Genomic DNA, 25,473 nt, shown 5'->3' with positions numbered 1-25,473 from the left:
AACAGAACATGCACCAGAACCACAGCTGAGCATTATTGGTATCCTCAGAGTGGGAGAGCAGGGCACTGTGTCCTGCAGTGTGCAGCATACATGTTTCTCTGCTCCCCCAAACCTAATACTAAAGGATTTACCTGGAACAAACCAGAACATGGACACTCTGGTATCTGAAGGAATTTGGGAAAGGAAAATTATTCGAACTTGGACAGTAGAAGAAGAGCACCAGAGTGTAAGTTGTGCTGTTAACTACCCTTCGGGTCAGAGTGCCGAAAAGTCAATTCCACTGAATGCTGAATGTGAGTACCATGTGATGTATTTGATATGCAATATATTTCATGTACTGAATTTAATGTGACATGAAAACTCTAACATTTATCATTTATATCTCAGGCTCCATTTCACCATTGAATATTAGTTCTACATCAGATGAATTTCTTGAAGGGTATGATAGCAAAGTAACATGCACTGCCTTATACACATGCCACAAGAATACACCAACTCTCACATGGAACTATGGCAGTGTGGCAGCATCCACTAATACAGAAAAAGTACCGGGGGAGACTCAGTGGAGGACTGTCTCCGTGCTGTCATTTAAATCTTCACCCAGTGACAACGGGAGATCTGTTACCTGCTTTGCAAAATTCAAGGGGGGGCAAACACAAGAAGTGAGCATCAGCCTGCGGGTAAAAAGTAAGTGCAAAGAGAAATTATCTTCATTTAACAGCTCAGCCAGACAGATGAAAAGTTATTAAAGTAGATATATACCAGAAAAAAAATGAATGTTTTTTGTGTGGTAGGAATGACCCCGACTCGGCAGTGTGATTGCAAAGTCTTTATTCACAGTGTGCTTTTGTGTGTGTGCTATGTCTATGTCTGTTAAGATTTATTTTTAAGATTAAATATTGCTTCAAAAGTATCTTCTCTTTTGCAGGAAACATACTCAATCGGGGTTGGTCTTTCAATGCTCCAAGCACCATAAATGGGTTGAAGGGATCATGTCTCATCATTCCATGCAAATTCTCCTACAAAAACTCACAGCCTAATGACCTTCAAGTGATGTGGTACTTGTACCAAATCAATGGATTTCCAGCTGTATTCAACCAAGGAGGGAGTGTTATTAGTAAGTTTGATGGTCGAACAAGCTTGATTGGATCAGTGGTGGAGCAGAACTGTAGTCTTAAGATTGAAAGGCTGGAGATGTCCCACAACCATGACCGACTTTATCCATGGATAGATAAGAACTCAATTACTTCCTACCACACCGTAGGTCACTCATTTTATGATGGATCTACGGAACTTAGTGTTTCAGGTAAGTGTCATTGAACTCCCATTTCCAAAAATGATTACAGAAAGCTTGAGTCAGGACTTCACTTGTCTCTACATTCAGTCATTTATAATTTATTTTGTTGCTTTAGTGCCTTTCTATATAAAAAACAAACTAACAAATGTGCAGTAAAATATTTAGTATAACAGAGTAACCAATGAATTTAATTCCCACAAACTGGCTGTTAAAAATACTACAATTATGTAAACATTCGTATTTCTGGAACATAGAACTCAGAAGTTACTGTATCACTATGGCTCTTAAATATTTCTTATTCACAGAACATGCACCAGAACCAGAGCTAAATATTATTGGTACTCCCAGAGTGGGAAAGCAGGGCACTGTGTCCTGCAGTGTGCGCCATGCATGTATTTCTGCTCCCCCAACTGTAACCCTAAATGGTATACCTGGAAAAGACCAGATCATGGACACACTGGTATCTGATGGGATTTGGGAAAGGACAGTAGAACGATTTTGGGAAGTGAAAGAAGAGCACCAGAGTGTGACTTGTACTGTTAGCTACTCTGGGGGTCAGAAAGCCACCAAGGAAATTCCACTCAATGTTGAATGTAAGTTTAATGGCAGGTTTTACTTGAATTAAACAACAATTGCTATCAATTGCTATCATTAAGCTTCACTCTAACTTTTTTGCTCAGGTCCATTTCAGGAAATCACTATGAATGAACCACCAGGGGAGTTAACAGAGGGCATGGCGAAGAATGTCACTTGCTCTGTTATCTTTAAGTGCAGGAAAAACACACCAACTGTCATCTGGAACTACAACAACATGCAAAGTTCATTAAACACCAAACAGACTCCCAACAATACATACACTATAGTGTCAAATCTGACTTTTATTCCCTCCCTAAGTGATGATGGTAAACTTTTGACTTGCACTGCTCAGTTTATTAGTGGGGAGTTCTCAACGTCTGCAACTCTTACTGTAAAACGTGAGTTCCTACATGTCACGCTCCTGATTGTTTGATACTTTACAAAATATACCTATTAGCTTTCTGTTGGAAAACTGATTTTGTTAGATTGGTAAAAAATAAATAAATAAATAAATAAAACAATAAGACCAGCAGCCAATTAGCTCAGGTTAGCACAAATACAAGAAACTAGAGGAAGCCATTAGCTTGACTAGAATTAAAGCTAGCATGCTTGATTTGGGCATTATATATGAACATATAGCTGAGTCATAAGCTGGAAGTCACTGAGAAGGGAAAAGAGGGAGAAATACAAAACATTTAGATAATGTATCCAGAAAGACATTTTATATGTGCATTAAAGTGCCAGACCTGCAATAGATGGGCAAGTTGTCCAGGGTGTACCCCACTTTTCACCCTATGACATCAGAGACAGGCTGCAATACCTCTACGAGTGTAAAATGGATCAGCAGAAGAAACTTGAAGGATTGCTAGATGGATGAAAAGTGCCACAAAACATTAGTAAAGAGAAAACTAGAAAGAAAAGTATAAAACCTGCCTCCATCTAGATTTAAAAGATATGTCTCCATTATTGCCCAGGGACCAACAATTTTTATAACACTTTTCAACTCTTATAACTTTTTTATAAATCTGAACCAATAGGCTTATGGCTAACACCTTACATATGAGACCTACTTTCATCTAACTTTCCAAAAACAAAAATACTCCTCCAGATATTGAAGTGTTATTAATTGGTTGTTATCATTTTCCCAGAATATGAGAGAGATCCATTTGAAAATTACAGTAAGTGCACTTCTCAGCACTCTCGAACTCTTTTTGTTTTCATGTCACATCTCAAGAGGATTAATTTAAACCAGCATCTAACATTAGTTTTTTTCCCATTACAGCAACATCTGCTTTGCCTGCTGACGTCCCTTTAAGATTTAGTGCCTTGACTCGCTCCTGTGTGGTGATTCCCTGCAGTTTCCAGTACAAAGAGGATGAACCGATGACCCGTGGCATCTGGTCCAAAAAAAGTGGAGACATTGTATCTCATAATGGCCAAAGCTATGTAATTGACCATTTTAAGGGCCGAACCAAAATGTTAGGAAATCTAAATGAGGGGAACTGCTCACTGGAGATTGATGACATCAAGCCCTTTGACAATGGACCCTTCTGTTTCTATGCAGAGAAAGGACATGAGACACATACATTCAACAACAGCTGTGTATTTATTATTATGAAAGGTTTGGAGTCCCACTATAGATCACTGAAATGTGACAAACACATTGCTTTCTAAGTATCAAGTATAATCTTCTTTGTGTCTGTCATGCTCAGCTTCTCCAGAAAAACCAGTGATGACCCCCGTTCCAGAAGAAGTTGATGCTGGTTCAACTATAACTGTTTCGTGTTCTGTTACACACACATGTTCATCACATCCTCCGGTGTTCTCATGGAGTGTCTCTCACCTCACCAGTGAGGTCTCACAGATCATGATGTCACGAGGCACCTGGCAGACAACTTCCACAATCACTTTTATTGTTACTGAAGGAGATGGAGTCAGAAACCTCACCTGTAATGCTATCTTTTGGCGTAACAGGGAACAAGCCCACACAGTCAGCTTAAATGTGAAGGGTTAGCAGACACACTTTATCTATACTTTATATGTTATGCAAGTATTTCATCTGTTGCATTGTGTTTATTAACCTCAAATGTATCTGCATCACCAGGATCACTGATGTACAGGTTTAAAAGTTCTGCTCCAGTGGCCTTTCCAGTCTCATTTGTAGCTCTCATCATAATCACCTTAGCTGCAGTGTTTGCAGTGTTCATCTGGAGGAAAAGGTTGAGGAAATATAACATTAATTTATATCATATCATATTTCTGATATTGATTGTAGCTGTCTGTGTAACGATGTTACAATGTGTTGACTCTGAAGTTGAAAATGTTTTTTTTCTCCTCCAAATAAATATAGGAAACACACAGATGAATCACTGAAACCACCACCTCGACCAGAAAAAAGGCAAGTTATTTTAACATAAAAAGTGAATAATAATGACATAATTCAGTCGTGAGTCAAGACCTCTCATCACAACTGAATACAGGAGTTCACATTTTAAAGATGTTCTAAAATGATTCAAAAGAATCTAAAAGTATCCAGAGCCTGCTTCAACAACAAATCCATATTAATTAAATGTAAATAAGTTTTTATCAGTCATATCATAGCTGACACCAGTGGCGGTCCTAGCCTGTTTGGCGCCCTGGCGAACACTCCCTCTGGCACCCCCACACCCCCCCCCCCCCCCCACACCCCCTCCCCACACATCCTCCCCACACATAAAACATATTAAGGATTGTACATTAACATAAAACTGTTGTAGGAACCATACTGAATTTCACCAGAGAAACACACACATATGAAGAGAGAGAGAGTGTGCATTGTATGCAAACGGCTACCAAACAGCCATCATAATTCGTCATACAATGAGAACAGGACAAATCAACAACTGACAATGACTAATTAATATTAAAATCTGTAACATAATGTATTGTTTGGAGTTTAGTCTGTTACTGTTACTATTTTTACCATTTCTTCTTGGAGCAACTGTAACCCACATAATTTCCTTAGGGATTAATAAAGTATTCTGATTCTGATTGTTTCAGGATGACCTGCCATTATTCAATGACACATCTGCTTACCTGTATCTTTTGCTCGTTTCTCCTCCTCTTCTTTTCTCTTTTTTCTAAACTGAGGACCTGATGGCTTTGAACTTTTCTTGTCCATCTTCCATTGGTTTTAATTTTGCACTCCAGTATGAACACAAATCCCTCAACCCGAGGATCACCACAACATAACCTAATAGGCCTACACCTTAGTTCACAGATTCACTTTGTCTAGGGTTTATTTCTGGGATTTCGCACAACCCAGGATTCAAATCATGAATACATAATGGGTTTGGATTTACAACATTATGAATGAAATGTGCTCTATTTGAAAGCAGCCGGCCCCTCCCCTTTCGACGGGTTGTGTGTGAGACTTTAAATCCTCAAACTGTAAATTATAAATTGTTATTGATCCCTTTATCCCTAGTCCTAAAGTGTATATTTATTTTCTTACTCTTCTTATATTTATTGATTGTTTACTTGCACTGCTGTAAATGGAACCTCGTCGTCTCGTGTCTACCTGAGTGAAGTTGCCCCCCCACCTTCTTCAAATCCAACAAAAGTGGTATCAAACGTTTGTGCTACGTTTGTGCTGGTTTGTGCTGCAAAAATTTTCGTTTGTGCCGCTATCATTTTAAAGATATTAATAAAAATTTCTAGAGGTCATCAGAGGTCAACCAGCCCCCCCACATTACCCAAATCAAACAAACTTGATGTCAAATGTTTGTGCTACATTTGTGCTGGTTTGTGCTGCAAAGATTTTCATTTGTGCTGCTATCATTTTAAAGATATTAATAAAAAATCCTAGAGGTCATCAGAGGTCAACCAGCCCCCCCACATTACCCAAATCAAAGAAAAATGATGTCAAACATTTGTGCTACGTTTGTGCTGGTTTGTGCTGCAAAAAATTTTGTTTGTGCTGCTATCATTTCAAAACTATTAATAAAATAATGTCCTGATGCGTGCTCAATCATCTAGGGAAGTAAATTCCAAAAGGTTGATTCTGTTCATCCGGACATTTTCAGTGGAAGAAACGTTTTGTCACTCATCCAGGTGACTTCTTCAGTCTCAGCTGACTGCAGGTTTCCCCAACCTTATAAACAGTACATTTGCATAGTGAAGGAAACTAGCACCACTGAATGAACAATGGGCTGGGGGGTTAATGTACGGTCGGAGGGTAAGATGGCGCCGCCATTGCGTGCAATAGGTCGGCAGCCTTAACATGAAATTTCCCCTTGTGGGACTAATAAAGGTATATCAAATCAAATTCCATGATTGTTAGTATGCAAATTCTTATGACCATTGATCAATGACTGCTAATCAAAGACACAGATTCTCGAATGGCCATGAGTACCATTCACAGAGAGTTGGGGAATGGCTGCAATCACAGCATTGTAAGATGGCGAAAGATGTACCCTTGGGCCCCCCTTCTCGATTCAGAGATGGTCAGCATCCTGACAGCCTGATGGACGAAGCTGTTTCTCAGTCTGCGGGTTCTGGCCCGGAGGCTCTTCAGTATCCTTCTTTTTTTTTTTTTTTTTTTTTTTTTTTCTTTTATTAAACCTGTCCCGTTTGGTTCTTTTGCCATCAGAATTATTGTCTAAAGGCGAAGAAAGATGCCCAACAGATTTACTTTACCAAATGGACCATCCCAGCCTTGCCGTAATGGTCCATTTGATTTACCTTTTATTGTTTATTTTATTTTATTTCATTTTTTTTACTTGCTAGATACGGGACAGGGGAAAAGAAAAGGGAGAAAGAAAGAGGGGGGAAAAAACAAAACAAAACAAAAAAAAAAACAGCGGAGAAGAGGGACGGGGATAAAGGGCAAAAAACAAAAACCAACAAAATAAGCAGACAAAAAATACATATATCGATCACCTGGATCACCTGTTGAGAAAGAAAAAAGAAAACAAGCAGAAGAAAACGAGAGTAATAGAATAAACAACATCACAATGATATATGGGAATATAACACTAAATACTTAATATTAAACATTATTGTGCAGCACGTAAGATCGACAGCGCACAGTGTGCTTTGAGGTAGGAGCCAAAAAGGGTGTAGTTTGTGTGTGTGATCACCTGTGTGTACACCTGTGAGCATGAGCGCGCTTGTATTTAAAAGGTTCCTTAATGTAATGATCTGCTAGAGGGTGTGGGGGGCCACAGTCCCATCCTCCAGGGCATGAAGCAGGTATGGAGGAGATCAAAACTCCAGACATCCAGAGGCCCCCAGAACACAAGAGACCAAGGAAGACCAACAGAGGGGCAGCCGCGCCACTGTCCCAGAAAGAGCTGAGGAGAGTCCCAGATGAGGGATCACTCAGCAGCCGCGGAGCAGAAGCCAGGGGGGGTTGCAGTGACGTGCCCGTGAGCTCCGCCGGCAGCCAGCTGTGCCTGAGTGACCGAGCCCCAGGCCGAGAGGCCGAGGGCACCCCACCCCCGAAGTGGCCCGAGCGAGCCCCAGGTTCCAGGCCCGGATAAGCAGCCACCAAGGAGTGAGCCGGTGTGTACCCGGACGCCCACCCCCGGACACAAAGAACCACCAACGCATCGATGTCTGAGGGCGTCTGCCACCGGCAGGGGAAGTGGTGGGGGGAGATAGGCCTCCAAACCTTGGAGGGCCTGAGATGTCCCCAGAGAGGTGGCGTCTGATACCCAACCTGACATATAGACACAGACATACAGGCACACTCAAATACAAACATCCATTCCCACCCTCATGCTCTCATAGGCAATTACTCCACACTCAACCAACGTGGAGACAGACATAAAGAGACGCTGTACACACAATCACACTCCCCAAGCGTACTCTAAGAACCGGGTCTAGGTACCCTTGCCCCTGGAGGGGGAAACTGCACCCAGACCCAGGTGGTGTTACCCTTTTCCCTGCAGTGGGGAGAAGCAGACTGCCCCGACTCCGCAGCAGCAGGGAGGCCCCACACACCAGACCCCAGTCGGACGGCCAACTCCTCCTCCTAGCCCCCCCGCTCCAGCAGGCCGCAGAGACCGGGGGTGTGAGAAGACTCCAAACCTCCCTCTACCCGCTCATATGTAGTGTTGATGTATATGTGTTCTAAGGTGCAATTAAAACCCAGGAGGGCATGGAGCTACCTGCCAGAGAGCAGCAGGTAAGCGCATAGCCCCTCCTGATAGCCCTCAATGTCTACGTGTATTTAAAATTGAGAGGTGGGCAACGACGCCAGGGGTGAGGTGTACACCCTGATGGTAATTTGGAGTCCGTGTTGTGAGCCCACCCCCAAGATCCTATATGTATGTGTTATGAGAGTGTGAGTAATGTGAATGTCTAAGTTGTGAGATAAAATTGAGGCAGAGGCAGCCAGAAGGGGACAGAGGGGGGGGGATGCCTCCTCTGCACCCTGGTGACACACCCCTACCCCAAGGCCCTGCATGTGTGGGTGATTGTGGTGGAGCGGGAAGAGGGAGGCAGCTGGAGATGGGGAGGGAAGAAAGGGAGGGGCAAGTGACCCCTCCCTGTGGCCAGCTCCCCCGCTGACCCCAGTAGGCACCCCCATGCTCTGCAACCCGCCAGGGAAAGGGGGCCCAGGCCCATCCGGACCAGGGCCCAGTGCAGCAGCACCGCCCGGCCCCACAGAGCCCGGGACAGCCCACCCGACCCCACTACAGAGAAAACTGCACCCACCCCATCATCCACTCATCTTCCAGACTACACAAGACAATAGACGCCCAGGCTGAGATCTTCCTCCACCTCTCCTATATCTCCCCCTCCTGCAGAGAGAATTCCTGAGGAGAGGAAAGCTCCTGCAAGATGTGACAACCTCCCCCACCAGTTGAAGAGTCCCCCAGGTGGCTCGATGCACTGGCGGCGCCCTGCGCCAGGACTGGGCCCCCATATACCCACCCGCCCACAACCCCAGCAACACACCAACCAGGACCTGAGCCCCCGAGGCCCGGCCAGGGCCCCAGCCCAGAGACGGAGCGCCCCCAGAACCTCACGCCCGTCCCGGACCCACCCAGGGGCAGCCAGGCTACCAGGTCAGTAACCCACGTCCGTCAGCACAGACCCTCCCCTAGCCCCGCTGCACGCAGCCACGAGGAAACCGTCACCTAAGAGCCAACAGAGCCCTTAATTGGCCATGACCGCTACCCCGGGTTGAGCCCCCCAAGGAAGATGCTCCTGGGGAACCCCCCGACGCCCTAAGCCTGTCCCTACCCCCACACCAATCACAACAGTGAAGGCGGGACCAAACTATGACCCCCCACCCCCACTAGGTGATGGAGCTGATCAAAGGAGCCCAGAGCAATTGATCTGATGTGGTGGCAGAGGCTGTATCAAGACTAATGTAATCTAATAGATAATTTCTATACTGGTTAGAATTAAGATTATTTTTATTTTTCCAGTTCATGAGGACTGTTTTCTTGGCTATGCATAGGGCAGTGAAAACCATATGGGCTATATTCTTTTCTGAAGTGACATTATCTAAGCTGCCCAACAAACACACTAAAGGAGAAGTTGGAATGTTACATTTCAGACACTTCGATAAGTCTTCACATATCTCACGCCAAAACTTCTGAACTGGTGGACAGAACCAAAGAGCGTGGATATAATTGTCCAGTGAATTGGTTTGGCAGTGTGAGCAGTTGTTGGTAGACGTAAAGCCCATCTTGAACATCCGATGACCTGTATAGTGCACTCTATGTAGTATTTTGTATTGAATTAATTGAAGACTGGGATTTCTAATTAGATGAAAGGTTTTTAAGCAAATCTGAGACCAGAAGTTTTGGTCTAAGTTAACTGATAAATCCGCTTCCCATTTTGCAATAGGAAGTGATATTGATTCATCTATTTTAGAAAGCATTCTGTATATTTTGGATAGTAATTTGGGGGTTTTAAGAGTAAGAAATTGAACCACACTTGGTGGTGTTTGTAGTTCAACTTGACCCGGTTTAAATTTCTTTTTTACTATGGATTTAATTTGTTGATATTCTAAAAATCTTTTCTTGTTGATCCCATATTGTGTAACTAGTCTGTCAAATGAAATAAATTCTGTTCCTTCTAGTATATGTTCTAAATATTTGATTCCTTTACCACTCCAATCTGAAAAGTTTATCATATTATTGTTTTGTAATATGTCAGGGTTGTTCCAGATAGGTGTACGTTTGCATGGGATTAATGAAGACTCTGTCAACTTCAGAAACTCCCACCATGCTGTCAGAGAGGAGCTAATGTTGACGCTTTTGAAGCATTCATGTCGTTGAATGTTTGAGCTGATAAATGGTAGATCTGAAATCTCTAGATTATTGCAAAGTGCTTGTTCTACATCTAGCCAAGGTTCATCTAAGAGGGTATGTTTTAGCCATCCTGAGATAAATTGGAGCCTGTTGGCTAAGAAGTAGTGCTGAAAGTTAGGTAGTTCTAATCCTCCTTTATCCTTGGTCTTTTGTAGTGTTTTTAAGCTTATACGTGGGGGCTTATTTTTCCAAAGGAATTTGGACATATATGAATCTAGAGATCTGAACCAATCTTGTGGCGGTTTAGTTGGGATCATTGAGAATAAATAATTTATTTTTGGTAAGACCATCATTTTTATAGCGGCAACCCTTCCCATGAGTGATATGGGTAGACATTTCCACCTAGCCAGATCGCCTTCTACTTTCTTTAAAAGTGGGATATAGTTTAATTTAGTTAGATCTGCAAGCTTGGGAGAAACATTAATACCTAAATATTTTATATTTCCCGATTGCAGTGGAGTAGAAGAGGAATTATGAAAGGAGCAATTAATCGGAAGGACTGTAGATTTTGACCAGTTAATTGAGTAATCTGATATTCTTGCAAAAGGGTTTATCAATTCAATCACCCCAGAGATATTGGTTTGTGAATTTTGGAGAAAGAGTAGCACATCATCCGCATAAAGGCTGATTTTATGTTCCACGTTCTTGCATTTTATGCCCTTAATTACTGAATTCTGTCTAATTGCTGCTGCTAGTGGTTCAATAAAAATTGCAAACAGTGAAGGGGAGAGTGGGCATCCCTGCCTGGTGCCCCTCAGGAGACAGAAGCTGGAGGATGTCTGGTCATTTGTTCTGACACAAGCTGTTGGGGAATTATATAATATTTTTAACCAGCTGATGAAAGAAGATCCAAAACCAAATTTGTGTAAAGTTGCAAATAGAAATTTCCAGTTAACTCTGTCAAACGCTTTTTCTGCATCTAAAGAAAATATTGTAGTTTCAAGGTTTTTACTGTATGAGTAGTCTATCAAATTAAGTAATCTACGTGTATTTGTTGATGAGTGCCTACCTTTTATGAAACCAGTTTGGTCAGGATGAATTAAGAGGGGGGTTATTTTCTCTAGTCTCTTCGAGAGAGCTTTGCAGATTATTTTAAGGTCTACATTTATAAGGGATATTGGACGATAGCTTGAGGGATATACAGGGTCTTTGCCTGGTTTTAGCAGGAGATTAATGTTTGCAGAATTCATATTTGATGGGAGTCTGCCATTTTCTTTGATTTCCAACAGCGTTCTGTAAAAAATTGGGGCTAAAATCGTCCAGAATTCTTTGTAGAATTCTGCAGGAAAGCCGTCTGGACCTGGAGCCTTATTATTGGGCATACTTATCAGGGCTTACTGGAGTTCACCTGGTGTCAGTGGCGAATCCAATGCCATTGCTTGAGAGTCTAATAATTTTGGGAGAGTTATGTTGTCTAAAAACTGATCAATTTCCTTTTTAGATGGGTTTATTTGTGGTGAATACAACGTTTTATAGAAATCCCTGAAGATGTTGTTTATTTGTTTCGGGTCATATACTGTATTCCCAGATGAGTCTTGAACAGCACATAGAGTTGTTTTTTCTTTATTTATTTTTAGCTGGTTTGCTAGAAATTGACCGGATTTATTACCATGTTCATAATTTTGTAAGCGTAGTCTTTGTACTAAGAATTTTGTTTTTTTATCAATTATCTCATTTAATTCTAGTTTTGTTTTGCGTATTTTGTTCAATGTTTCCTGATCTTGGTCGGACGCATAGGCTTCTTCTAGTGATTTAATGGTTTTTTCTAATTCCTGGATATTTTTGTTTTCTTTTTTCTTTTTATGTGATGAGAAAGAAATTATTTTACCTCTCATCACAGCTTTCCCTGCTTCCCATAGAACAGAAGCTGATGTTCCGGGAGTGTCATTAAAGTCTAAATATGAAGTCCACTCTTTTTTAAAATATTTAATAAAGTCTTCATCTTTAAGCAGTGATGTATTAAATCTCCAGTTTTTACTAGGCGTAGTATTATTCTTGTGCATTAGTGTTAAAGATACAGGAGCATGATCGCTGACAGCTATAGGGTGAATCTCAGTGTCTGAAATGTCCCTCAGCAGTGAGCTGCTGACCAAAAAATAATCCAGACGAGAGTAGGAGTGATGGACATGTGAGAAAAAAGTATATTCCTTACTGGTGGGGTGAAGGGAGCGCCATGCGTCGCAAAGACCAAAGTCGCTCATATACTGTTTGATTATATTTATGGACTGCCAATTACGCTGAGTTCCTGCTGTATTGAGCCTATCCATTTCTTCATTTAGTCCAAGGTTGAGGTCGCCTCCAAGAACAAGTGTGCCATCTAAGTGTTCAGAGAGTGCACTGAAAAAACCGTGAAAGAATGAGGGATCATCAACATTTGGACCATATACACTTACAATACATAGCTTTTTATCAAGTATAGATAGTTTAATGATTAAGAATCTGCCCTCTGGATCTATAACTGTATCGAGTACTGTGAAATTAATTTTTTTATGGATTAAAATTGCTACTCCCCTTTGTCTAGAATTATAACAAGCTGAGAACACATTAGGAAACTCAGGTGTTTTAAGTTCATTCGAACCTCTAAGAGGTCTGTGGGTCTCTTGTAAAAGGACAACATCTGCCTGTAGTTTTTTGAGTTGGTTAAATATTTTTAACCTCTTTTCTCTGGAGCTAGCTCCATTTACATTCCATGTAACGAATCTTAGTGCACCCATAGATGTCTGTGTATAACTAGGGGTGTGCGCTGTGTGTGTCGCTTAGACAGGTGGAGAGAATACATCACTTGTTCGTAAATAAAAAGAGGGGGAGAGAGAAAAAATGTGTGGTGAGATGCTCCCTGAGTCTGACTATGTGTGTGCATATTTACTAATATGAGTACGCTTGGTTTAAGTGTGTGTATCCTATACGACTGTGTGCGCTGTCTGATGTAAATGTGCTGCCGTTGAGCGCATGGCTGTGCGTGATCGTGCTGTGCGTATGTGTCCAAATAAAGGATGTTGTTTGTGTATGAGTGTGGAAGCAGGTGATCGAAGCAGTGAAAGAAAGAAAAAAGAAAGAAAGAAACCAAGAACAAGGGTGAGCAGCATAAAAACAAGAGGGGGAAAAAAGAGAACAAAAAACGAGAAGAAAAAAAAAAAATCCGGAAACATTCCGATCAAACCATTGACGGAGAGTGACGGTGTTAATTCTGCTATGAAATCACACCTAAGATGTGATTTGATACTAGTAAGTTAAACAGATGTTAATGCAAGTTAGTGTGAGTGGGTGGGGAAAGGGTGTAGCGGATTCTTATCTGGTGTGAAGTTAATACAGCCACGGAGTGATGTCGGGGTCGCGGTAGAGCTGTCCGTCCACGTACAGCCGGTCCACAGCGATGACAGCGCGGGAGCCCTTCTGGATAAAGCTGCGTCGGATTGGGAAGAGGACCCTGCGTCGTTCCAGGATCTCTTTGGGGAACTGGTCGTTCACGCTGAAGTCCGTTCCTTTTAATTCCCTGCCGCGGCTTTTCACCTGTTCCTTTTGTTTGTAGTGGCCGAATTTGGCCACGATAGGACGTGGTCTCCCGGCCGCAGCCCGAATGGGGCCGAGGCGATGCACCCTATCAAAGACGATGTTCTTCACCGTGTCCTCGGGCAGCTTCAGGTGGGTTTTGATGAAGCTTTTTACCGTGGTCTCCGCGTCCTCTCCAGCGGCTTCTGGAATACCAGAAAATACCAGATTATCACGCATGCTACGAGCTTGTAGATCAATAACTGTTTCTTTTATTTTTTTATTTTCTCTATTTAGCTGAGTAACATTGTCTGTGAGACATTTCACCGACTCCCTTAGCGTGGCATTTTCAGCAGCGAGCGTTTCCACCTGCTGCTGGCTGAACTCCAGGGACTCTCGCAAGGATTTAAATTCCCGGTGAAGAATCTCCACCAAGGACAGCCTTGCATCGAAACTGGACAGTCGTTGGTCGATTGACTCCAGTATGTCGACAATATCTTTGCCGGCTGGTGATGTTGTGCCGGGGGAATCTGCCGGGCGAAGTCTTTTCGACGACGGCGTGTCAGGTTTGGCCGGGGAAGCTGCACTCTGAGCCTTCTTCATCACGAGATCCTGGAAGTACTGATCAATGTAATCTTGGAGAGCCTCTAAACTCTCCCCGTTGTTCTCCAGGGTGTTGGAGATGATTTAGACAAATGTTGTTAGTTATAAGACAATTGATAAGTGTATTTGGTTATACTGAAGCTTAAAGGAATTTATTCAAATCTAAACTACCATTCGCTTTAATTTTCCGCCAAAATCTCCGGCGTCTGACGTCAGTTACAACATGAGTCGCTTACCTTGTCCGTCACTTCCGTCACTTACCTCTCCACTCCCCTTACCTCTCCACTCCCCTCAGTATCCTTCCTGATGGCAGCAAACTGAAGAAGCTGTTGAAGGGATGAGTGGAGTCACCTGTAATGGAGAGGACCTTCCGGATGAGGCAGGCGCAGTAGATCTCCTGGGGAGGGAGGCAAGAGAGGTCCCCACAATCCTCTCCGCTGCTCTCACTACCCGTTGTCATTTTTTTCCTGCAGGACCCAGTGCAGGAGTCATACCACACAGTGATGCAGTTGGTGAGGATACTCTCAGTGGTGCCTCTGTAGAAGGTGCTCATAATGGGGGTTGAATCTCTTGTCATGGATCAGCAGAGTGAAGAGAATTATTATGTGCGTAATTATTCAGCCCCCTTTGGTCTGAGTGCAGTCAGTTGCCCATAGACATTGCCTGATGAGTGCTAATGACTAAATAGAGTGCACCTGTGTGTAATCTAATGTCAGTACAAATACAGCTGCTCTGTGACGGCCTCAGAGGTTGTCTAAGAGAATATTGGGAGCAACAACACCATGATGTCCAAAGAACACACCAGAAAGGTCAGGGATAAAGTTACTGAGAAATTTAAAGCAGGCTTAGTCTACAAAAAGATTTCCCAAGCCTTGAAAATCCCACAGAGCACTGTTGAAGCGATCATTCAGAAATGGAAGGAGTATGGCACAACTGTAAACCTACCAAGACAAGGCCGTCCACCTAAACTCACAGGCTGAACAAGGAGAGCGCTGATCAGAAATGCAGCCAAGAGGCCCATGGTGACTCTGGACGAGCTGCAGAGATCTACAGCTCAGGTGGGGGAATCTGTCCATAGGACAACTATTAGTCGTGCACTGCACAAAGTTGGCCTTTAAGAAGAGTGGCAAGAAGAAAGCCATTGTTAACAGGAAACCATAAGAAGTCCCGTTTGCAGTTTGCCACAAGCCATGTGGGGGACACAGCAAACATGTGGAAGAAGGTGCTCTGGTCAGATGAGACCAAAATGGAACTTTTTGGCCAAAATGCAAAACGCTATGTGTGACGGAAAACTACCACTGCACATCACTCTGAACACACCATCCCCACTGTCAAATATGGTGGTGGCAGCATCATGCTCTGCGGGTGCTTCTCTTCAGCAGGGACAGGGAAGTTGGTCAGAGTTGATGGGAAGATGGATGGACCCAAATACAGGGCAATCTTGGAAGAAAACCTCTTGGAGTCTGCAAAAGACTTGAGACTGAGGTTCACCTTCCAGCAGGACAACGACCCTAAACATAAAGCCAGGGCAACAATGGAATGGTTTAAAACAAAACATATCCATGTGTTAGAATGGCCCAGTCAAAGTCCAGATCTAAATCCAACCGAGAATATGTGGCAAGATCTGAAAACTGCTGTTTTCAAACGCTGTCCATCTAATCTGACTGAGCTGGAGCTGTTCTGCAATGAAGAATGGGCAAGAATTTCAGTCTGTATATGTGCAAAGCTGGTAGAGACATACCCTAAAAGACCGGTAGCTGTAATTGCAGCAAAAGGTGGTTCTACAAAGTATTGACTCAGGGGGCTGAATAATTACGCACACCGCACCTTTCAGTTATTTATTTGTAAAAAATGTTTGGAATCATGTATGATTTTCATTCCACTTCTCACGTGTACACCACTTTGTATTGGTCTTTCACGTGGAATTCCAATCAAATTGATTCATATTTGTGGCTGTAATGTGACAAAATGTGGAAAAGTTCAAGGGGGCCAAATAGCCACTGTAACTGGCTGCTAGATTTCTTGACATGAAGACAGCAGACAGTACGGGTCGGCAGCAACACCTCGAGCCCAATAACACGGGGGCTCCTCAAGGATTTGTGTTGAGCCGCCTTCTCTTCACTCTGCTGACCCACGACTGCACACCATCACACAGCTCCAACCTTTTCATCAAGTTGCAGACGAAACAACTGTGGTAGGTCACATCAGCAACAATAATTAGATCTACTACAGGGGTGAAGTTAACCATCTGGCAGAGTGGTGCAGCTACAACAACCTGTCCCTGAATGTGGAGAAGACCAACAGCGACTCTACTTCCTCTGCAAACTGAGAAGCGCAAGAGATTCAACCCCCATTATGAGCACCTTCTACAGAGGCACCATTGAGAGTATCCTCACCAACTGCATCACTGTGTGGTATGACTCCTGCACTGGGTCCTGCAGGAAAAAAATGACAACGGGTAGTGAGAGCAGCGGAGAGGATTGTGGGGACCTCTCTTGCCTCCCTCCCCAGGAGATCTACTGCGCCTGCCTCATCCGGAAGGTCCTCTCCATTACAGGTGACTCCACTCATCCCTTCAACAGCTTCTTCAGTTTGCTGCCATCAGGAAGGATACTGAAGAGCCTCCGGGCCAGAACCCGCAGACTGAGAAACAGCTTCGTCCATCAGGCTGTCAGGATGCTGACCATCTCTGAATCGAGAAGGGGGGCCCAAGGGTACATCTTTCGCCATCTTACAATGCTGTGATTGCAGCCATTCCCCAACTCTCTGTGAATGGTACTCATGGCCATTCGGGAATCTGTGTCTTTGATTAGTAGTCATTGATCAATGGTCATAAGAATTTGCATACAAACAATCATGGAATTTGATTTGATATACCTTTATTAGTCCCACAAGGGGAAATTTCATGTTAAGGCTGCCGACCTATTGCACGCAATGGCGGCGCCATCTTACCCTCCGACCGTACATTAACCCCCCAGCCCATTGTTCATTCAGTGGTGCTAGTTTCCTTCACTATGCAAATGTACTGTTTATAAGGTTGGGGAAACCTGCAGTCAGCTGAGACTGAAGAAGTCACCTGGATGAGTGACAAAACGTTTCTTCCACTGAAAATGTCCGGATGAACAGAATCAACCTTTTGGAATTTACTTCCCTAGATGATTGAGCACGCATCAGGACATTATTTTATTAATATTTTTGAAATGATAGCAGCACAAACAAAATTTTTTGCAGCACAAACCAGCACAAACGTAGCACAAATGTTTGACATCATTTTTCTTTGATTTGGGTAATGTGGGGGGGCTGGTTGACCTCTGATGACCTCTAGGATTTTTTATTAATATCTTTAAAATGATAGCAGCACAAATGAAAATCTTTGCAGCACAAACCAGCACAAATGTAGCACAAACGTTTGACATCAAATTTGTTTGATTTGGGTAATGTGGGGGGGCTGGTTGACCTTTTGACCTTTACATTTTCATTAATATCTTTAAAACAGAGGCAGCACAAACGACAATTTTAGCAGCACAAACCAGCACAAACGTAGCACAGTTGACTGACACCAGTTTTGTTTGATTCCATTAATGTGGGGGGGCTGGTTGACCTCTGATGACCTCTAGAAATTTTCTTGAATATCTTTAAAATGATAGTAGCACAAACGAAAATTTTTGCAGCACAAACCAGCACAAACGTAGCACAAACGTTTGATACCACTTTTGTTGGATTTGAAGAAGGTGGGGGGACTGGTTGACCTTTTGACCTTTACATTTTCATTAATATCTCTAAAACAGAAGCAGCACAAATGACAATTTTAGCAGCACAAACCAGCACAAACGTAGCACAGTTGATTGACACCAGTTTTGTTTGATTCCATTAATGTGGGGGGGCTGGTTGACCTCTGATGACCTCTAGAAATTTTTATTAATATCTTTAAAATGATAGCGGCACAAACGAAAATTTTTGCAGCACAAACCAGCACAAACGTTTGATACCACTTTTGTTGGATTTGAAGAAGGTGGGGGGGCCAACTTCACTCAGGTCTCGTGTCTCTATATACTGGACTGTATGTAGCGGAGATGAGTTTACAAAAGTTTACTTTGACTTCAGCAGCGAGCAGGCGCACCGAGGGCTCTCGCGCTCACTTTTCGCGTATAGAATTTCGAAAAAACATCGGTGCAAATTATAAGTCTGTATCATGATGTCTGGTGTTTTCGTGTTTGTTGGTTTGTTTTTATTTTGTTTTATTTTGCGAATTGGTTATTAGATGCTGCTCCAGCCAGCCAGAGAATCCCCCTCCGCCCCGCCCTGTCCTCCCTGTGCCGCAAGCAGCAGGCGCACCTCGCAAACGGAGGGCACCCTTACTCCCAGCAAATGGGCGATAGAAAACCGATCGGTGCCTATGCCATTCCCAATATGCGCATGAGTACAAGTAATTTTTTTTTTTGCCGATGCCCGTGATGCCGCCCCCCATCACGATGCCGCCCCGGGCAACCGCCCGTGTTGCCCGTATCTAAAACCACTACTGCCTCTAACCACCTGCATTGAAATTCAGATAAAACTGAGGTTATTGAACACTGTCCTAAAATTTTTTTGAAATATTGTCTTATTAAGCACGCTATCAGATGCTTAATCTGGAAGGCATTACGTTGACATTCAGTAACACTGTGAGGAACCTTGGAGTTGTTTTGACCAGGTTTTTGACCTTTCAATGTGCATATCAAAAAATTTGTAGGACAACTTTATTGTATTTACCTAATATCTCTCAAATTAGAAACATTCTGTCTCAGATGCTGAAAAACTAGTTCATACATATTTTTCTTTTAGGATGGACTACTGTAATTCATTGCAATTAGGCTCCCTGAAAAGCCTTCAGTTGATCCAAAATGTTGCAGCAAGAGTACTGACAGAGACTAGAAAGAGAGGGCATATTTCTCCCCTTTTGGCCTCTCTTCATCACCTCCCTGTTAATTCCAGAATTAAACTTAAACTCCTTCTCATGACATACACGGTCTTGAAGAATTAGGCCCCATCTTATCTGAAAAACCTCATGGTACAGTATAACCCCAAGAGAGCACTTTTCTCTCAGACTGTGGGCTTACTTGTGGTACCTAGTATATTTTAAAGTAGCATGAGAGGCAGAGTCTTCAGCTTTCAGGCCCCTCTTCTGTGAAATCAGCTCCCAGTTTGAATTAAGAAGACACTCTTCCTACTTTTAAGATTAGTCTTAAAACTTTCCTTTTTAATAAAGCATTTTGTTAGAGTGGGATTAGATGACCCTGAATCCTTCCCTAATTAAGCTGCAATAGGCCAATAGGACTTTTTTTTTCGTTAACCTTTTTTCACTCACTATATGTTTATACGCCATTCTATATTTAATTATTAGTTATTATTAATCTCTGGCTCTCTTCCACGATGTGTCTTTTATCCTGTCTTCCTCCCCGCACCCCCAACCTGTTGCAGCCCCTGTGGCTGCCCCTCCCTGAGCCTAGTTCTGCCAGCTGTTTCTTGCTGTTAAAAGAGAGTTTTTCTTTTTCCTCTGTTGCCAAATGCTTGCTCTATTTTAGGTCTTTACTGTACAATGTAAAGTGCCTAGAAGCAATTGTTCCTGTGATTTTGCACTATTTCAATAATAACTGAATTGAAGTGACTTGAACTGAATTGAAATCTTTCTTTTGTCTTGTCTTCTTCGTCTTCTTCTTATTATTATTATTTTCATTCTATAGGCATTCATTTTGGAGCCGATTTTCAAGGTAGTATTTGTAGTCTTCTTGTTTGTTTTTATATAATTTTTAAAATTTCCCTATATAAAATAAATATACATACACACATTAAGTAATATTTAAAGAATGTTTATACATTCTGCAGACGCCAAGACCGCACTGCGAACATCAGTGTTGCCTATACGTAAGTATTCATAGCAGTACGACAGCCGCCATAATGTCATACTATAACAGTCATAAACTGACATGTTATTTTCCTCAACTCCCATAATAAAAACAGCAGCAATGTAACCCGTGGAGCTGTGTCCAAACTACGCTGTCCATCCCCGAAGGAGTGAGTTATGTTCATGCACTGTTTCTTTAAATGACATACCAATGTGTTTTATTTCTTTATGTTCGAACAATCTGCTTCCATTTCTATGTTGTTTGATACAGTAACAGGAGACGACCACCCCCTTTCAACCCTGAGGTTAGTGGTATTGCAGTGAATGACAAAATCCAAATCAACCAAACAAGGGCGTAGATTTGGTTTTGGCATTGGTGGGCAGGGATGATTCAACCACCGAACCCTGCCCTGTTTCTTTTTTTTTTTCCTTTTTGTCTTTGCTTCTTGATAAAAAAGGAGAAATATACTTGCCTACATATGCTATTCTACATGCTTTTAAACCATTTAAAATTACAATTCATAGTTTTATATGTGAATTATATAATGTTAAATTACCATTAAACAAATGACTAAGTATTTTAGACTTTAGTTTACTTCAGCCATATTCCATATAAATCAGGTATCATACAAAAATTAAAAAAAGCTTCAAATACAGTCATGACAATAAAAGAATATGACTTTAAGGACTTAACAACATTACTTTAGTTATAGTACACCAACATCTCTTATATATTAGCACTAATGGAACACTGAATGACCTGGTGGTTTTTGTCCATAAAACTACTCACATAAGATTACCACAAAGTAAAAGATCTCTCAGCAACATTATGCAACATTTTAGGCACACTATTGCCCCGATCAAATCAGTGAGCTGGGATTTTTTATTCTCAACATGACCTACTGTTACAGCAACAGACATGGACTACTGGTGCCCCACACAACAACTCAATGTCCACTATGTGAAGGAGCCAAACACATGCCTTCTCCTCTCGTTAACTGAGATAAACTGCTGGCATATTTGTTTTACATCTATACTGTCCAGTCTCTCCTGGTGGACATGGCAACATGTTATTCATGGTTACATACAATTTACAATACAATACAATACAATTTTAGACTGATGTGGGCCAAACCCTAAAACAATGTGCTGGGAGTTTGCTGTTATATTATTATGTTATATAGATATTGATGTTTACACGGCTACATTCTCGCCTGAAAATATGTTAAAAGTTTATTTTGCGACCCAGAAAGACTAATAAGAGTAATATTAAAACTAAATAGCAGCAGTAGTCAGGGCTCTAGAGTGCGACCAATTTGGTCGCAAATGCGACCAAATTTTTCCGTGGTGCGACTAAAAAAAAACATTTGGTCGCACCGGTGCGACCAACTGTTACCAACATTTGGTCGCACCTGTTTGGGTAACAAAAAAAAATCTCTGCAACTCTCCATGTGGTCAACAACAGACACACATTATGCCCCTATCGTGGACTAAACCAATCAGAGATAGTCAGGGGCGGGACCTCTCTGATTGGCCGTGGTCCAGTGGAAAGTGCAGGTAGAAGAGGGAGGTGAGTAGCATTAATAAGGCGATATCAATTCATTAACGGATTCCACACAAAGACGTAAACACAGAGTGACCCGACGCATCAGAATCAGCTTTGTCTTTCTCGGCTTTCTCACCGGACGGCCCGCAGACGGACACGCTGTCGGAGCTCAGCGATTCTGATGCGTCTGGTCCGCGCTGTGTTTACATCTTTTTGCGCTGATTCTGAGCTGCAGGTTTTGTCTCTCCAACCAAAATTCGCCGAGCCAAAAAGAAGCAGCAAACTGCGCTTCACATTTGATCAATGTCGTCATGAATTCCCTCTGACTTTTGCTGTTTTGCTTCCATCACGATAAAAATTACACTTCCTACACAGCTCCCTGTGTGTACTTCAAGAACAGTTTCCCGTCTCAAATCTCTGTTTTCTGGATTATTCATTCGCTTATTACCCACCAGTCTACCGTTGTTTACAGCGCTGTCTTTTTCTTTTTTCATGTAAATGATGTCCGACAAGAAAGCCTAATTTCTGCTGTTCAATACTGAAGAAATTTAAACTTCTTAAAATTAAGCAAAATTGCAGAATATTGCAGAATATTTTTAAGGTTATCTGCTATAAAAAGCCAGACCAGGAAAGTCTCCTTCATGTTTTTCTGTGTTTTATTCTCAGTTACTTTGACACAAAGGCATCTGCTGTGATGTTCACAATTCCGATGAAGTCTCACATGTGTCAGTACTGATAAATGATCAGAATTATAACATTTCTGACTGTCTGAGGCTAAACTGAATCGAATCAGGACTTTGAGAACCGGAATCGAATGGATTATAGAAATCAGTGATGATACCCAGCCCTAGTGAGCAGCCTAGGCCCGACAGAAGTGGATGTAGCTGTGGGTAATAAGAAAAGATGAAAAGAACTATTGATAACTTTTTTGTTAAGTTAAGGCCTGATCCGTCTGAAATTCATAGCCAGCTCTGACACAGTGCCATCAATCTTTGAATGCTGAAAAAGCAGCAGTGTATCCAGAAAACACACTTCATGCTGCAATAAATGCACTGCCCAAGTGTCCCCTCTCCCCACTGCCTTTCAGCAGCATGCAACAGCAAACAGGTCGTCAGAGGAGGCCAAGATGATGATTAAGTTTAACATTTTCTACAATATTGACAAAGCACTTTATGCACAACATTGTTAGTTAATAATTTAGAAATGAATATTGTCTGTATGGACTTCCCCCCAAAGAAGGTGCACATGTAAAACTGCGGTGTTAAGCGAAGCGGTTGAAAAATTTGAGTGCACCTAACTTTTGTGCCGGTACGCCTAAATTTTTTAAGTTAGGCGTACCGGTGCGCCCATGTCAAAAAGTTAGTCTAGAGCCCTGGTAGTAGTAGCCATTGTTGGAAACTGGAATTGGCTGGGCCAATCTGGGATATGGTTTTTCAATTTTGTTGTCCGGGTGGAAAAACGGGAGAAATTTGGGAGAATGGTGGCTCCGGGAGATTTTCGGGAGGGGTACTGAAATTTGTGATTCTCCCGGAAAAATCAGAAGGGTTGGCATGTATGGCCTGGCATAGTCTGTAACGTTATTATGACGGACACATTTTATGAGTGTCCTATGAGGTCCTCGCAGCGCAGGCTTGCTGCTGCTAAAACTAAACAGAGCTCCCTGAAAGGCACAGCCAATCACATTGGCCATATTTCTCACATGAGGAAGGACTCCAGTAGAGAACGTAATTTAACTCTTTCTGCACCGCTAGGTGAATGAGACGTTGACAGATCTTTTTTTTTTTCTATCGGTTTTGCTTTTCTTTACTCGAAGAGATCAAATTATTGGTGGGGACAATTCAATATTCACTGGATATTGGTGGGGACATGTCCCTTCCGTCCATGCCAAATCTACGCCCTTGCAACCAAATTTAAGACTTTTTTCATTAAATAACATCACAACATCCAGACTGATTCCATCACAGATTATTACTTAATCTGTTAAAAATGTTATACTTTCTCTAAAGTAATTTATTTTGTTATGCTTGATAACCATGCCAAGGCTGGTGTATAAAACTTGAATTATTTATATGGATGAACCTTTTTGGAAACAAATCCCTGCTAACTAGACTTTGATTTATTTAAAGTTAATTTAGTTTGTTTTGTTGTGTTAGGCAAAATTATTTAAGAATCATATTAGATTAAACCTGAATAAATTTTTACTCAAAACTCTTGCAGAATCAACTGTACGGCAACCTTTGACTTCTTCAAAGACGTCCCAGAGACATCTTAATCTTTCAGGCTCATGTCTCCTGTTTCAAAGGTTATCATCTAGCTGAACAGCCATTATCAACTGCAAAGACACCCGTGGTGGCTTCTGTTATGAATACATGCTAATGTAAACTGTACTGTTGATGTCGATGTATGATATGTGGGGGAAAGTTCTTAATGATACTGCAGGATCTAATGTTTTTATAGTTTAACTTTCACTTGGCTTTCTTTAAATTTCATTTAATTTGGTCAATTACAAAATGATCTAGTAACTTGCTTTGCTTAATCTTCTCACATGATAAACAGCAATAAACATGTTTTTTCTGACGTTGCCTCAGTTATTTGTACTGTTGAGTATTTTATTTTTGAAATTGCTCAGTTTCCAACTACTGTCTCACAGTCACTGTGAAAAAGAAAACGAAAAACTGAGAGTTCACGTTTTAAGGCAGGCAAGAATAACAAATGTATTTTCATTCATTGTACGTCGCTCTGTTTGATCCCAAATAGACTAGGCTTCTAAAATTATTGCATAGTAATCTATCTTTGGGTAAAAATGCATTCTGAAAAAAATACATTTAATAAAACATATATTTACAAAACATGATTCACAATGAGTCATAAATGTTTTATGAGAGGTGTGTTATAATTCAAAGCTGCTCTACAAAAGCACAAATACATGTAGATTTGTTGGAGGGAAACTTTCCTTTTTATGATATACTGTATGATCTCTGGTACTTTGACAACCTATGACAACTAGATGGTGGTATTTTGAAATAAGCTTTGACATGAAAGAATTCTGAAAAGTACCAGTACCAAATCATTTTTAGCAACAAACTAAATCAGTCTGACAAAAAGCTCATCTGTCAGTGTTTGACTAAAGAAACTGACAAATAACTATTCATACAGTTATATTTTACATTCTTGAAGCAAATGATTTATCAGTACTAAGTTATTCTGTGCAGGGGGTTGTGACAAAAAACAGACTTGTCTTCTTGGATACCCTCCAACCATACATACATTACACAAAAACATCACATGGGGAAGACAGGTCAGAGAGGTATAACAATGGAAAATGCACCACATGAGGAAAGATAAGGAGAAAAATGACTGAGCTCCAACAGGGAGATCAGTTTGAGAAGAGAAAAAAAAAACACCTTTGCACATAGCACATGAAAAATACACCAAAGAAACACATGACAAGCAACAGGGATGGGTAAAGGGTGAGAGACAGCCAGTGTAGACAGTGCATCTGGGCCTGCAAAGTGCTGGTCTCCTTGATCCACCGTCAGCATCGGAGGGGAATAAGCGTCGAAGGCGTTTGGAGGGGGAGGGGGGATGAGTGTACATCTGCATATGTATATATGTCTGTGTGCGTGTGTGTGTGTATGAGTTCAGCTGAGACAGCGTCCTTCGCCCTGCCAGGCTAAGTAAACAGTCTTCCAACCAACCCAGGTGGCCTTGCATAGAATGGGAAGTCTAAACACAGTTGTTATCAGGGTGTTGTTGTTCAGCTCCAGCC

General features: G+C 41.9%; 1 protein-coding gene across 1 annotated transcript; it reads left to right on the top strand.

Annotated features, from left to right (window-relative positions):
- Positions 1–217: 217 nt before the first annotated feature.
- Positions 218–24,173, top strand: LOC134637289 (uncharacterized). The gene is made up of 15 exons (XM_063487677.1): positions 218–293; positions 388–687; positions 929–1,306; positions 1,603–1,890; positions 1,978–2,271; positions 3,022–3,051; positions 3,156–3,494; positions 3,586–3,882; positions 3,978–4,092; positions 4,224–4,271; positions 19,998–20,024; positions 20,140–20,178; positions 20,275–20,328; positions 20,430–20,463; positions 23,922–24,173. The coding sequence occupies exons 3-15, from the start codon at positions 1,054–1,056 to the stop codon at positions 23,943–23,945; spliced, it is 1,842 nt and encodes a 613-aa protein (XP_063343747.1). The 5' UTR covers positions 218–293; positions 388–687; positions 929–1,053; the 3' UTR covers positions 23,946–24,173.
- Positions 24,174–25,473: the final 1,300 nt, after the last annotated feature.

The sequence above is a fragment of the Pelmatolapia mariae genome, linkage group LG10_11 (genome assembly GCF_036321145.2).
Source record: "Pelmatolapia mariae isolate MD_Pm_ZW linkage group LG10_11, Pm_UMD_F_2, whole genome shotgun sequence".
NCBI classification, from domain to species: Eukaryota; Metazoa; Chordata; class Actinopteri; order Cichliformes; family Cichlidae; genus Pelmatolapia; species Pelmatolapia mariae.
This window is presented reverse-complemented; position numbering and strand designations above follow the sequence as displayed.

Bases quoted from the DNA above. Each gene is read 5' to 3' on its own strand.
- LOC134637289 (XM_063487677.1), top strand. From the start codon at position 1,054: ATGTGGTACTTGTACCAAATCAATGGATTTCCAGCTGTATTCAACCAA. The intron at 1,891-1,977 runs GTAAGTTTAATG...TTTTTTGCTCAG, and splicing joins AATTCCACTCAATGTTGAAT to GTCCATTTCAGGAAATCACT. The intron at 20,025-20,139 runs GTAGTATTTGTA...TACATTCTGCAG, and splicing joins TTTTGGAGCCGATTTTCAAG to ACGCCAAGACCGCACTGCGA.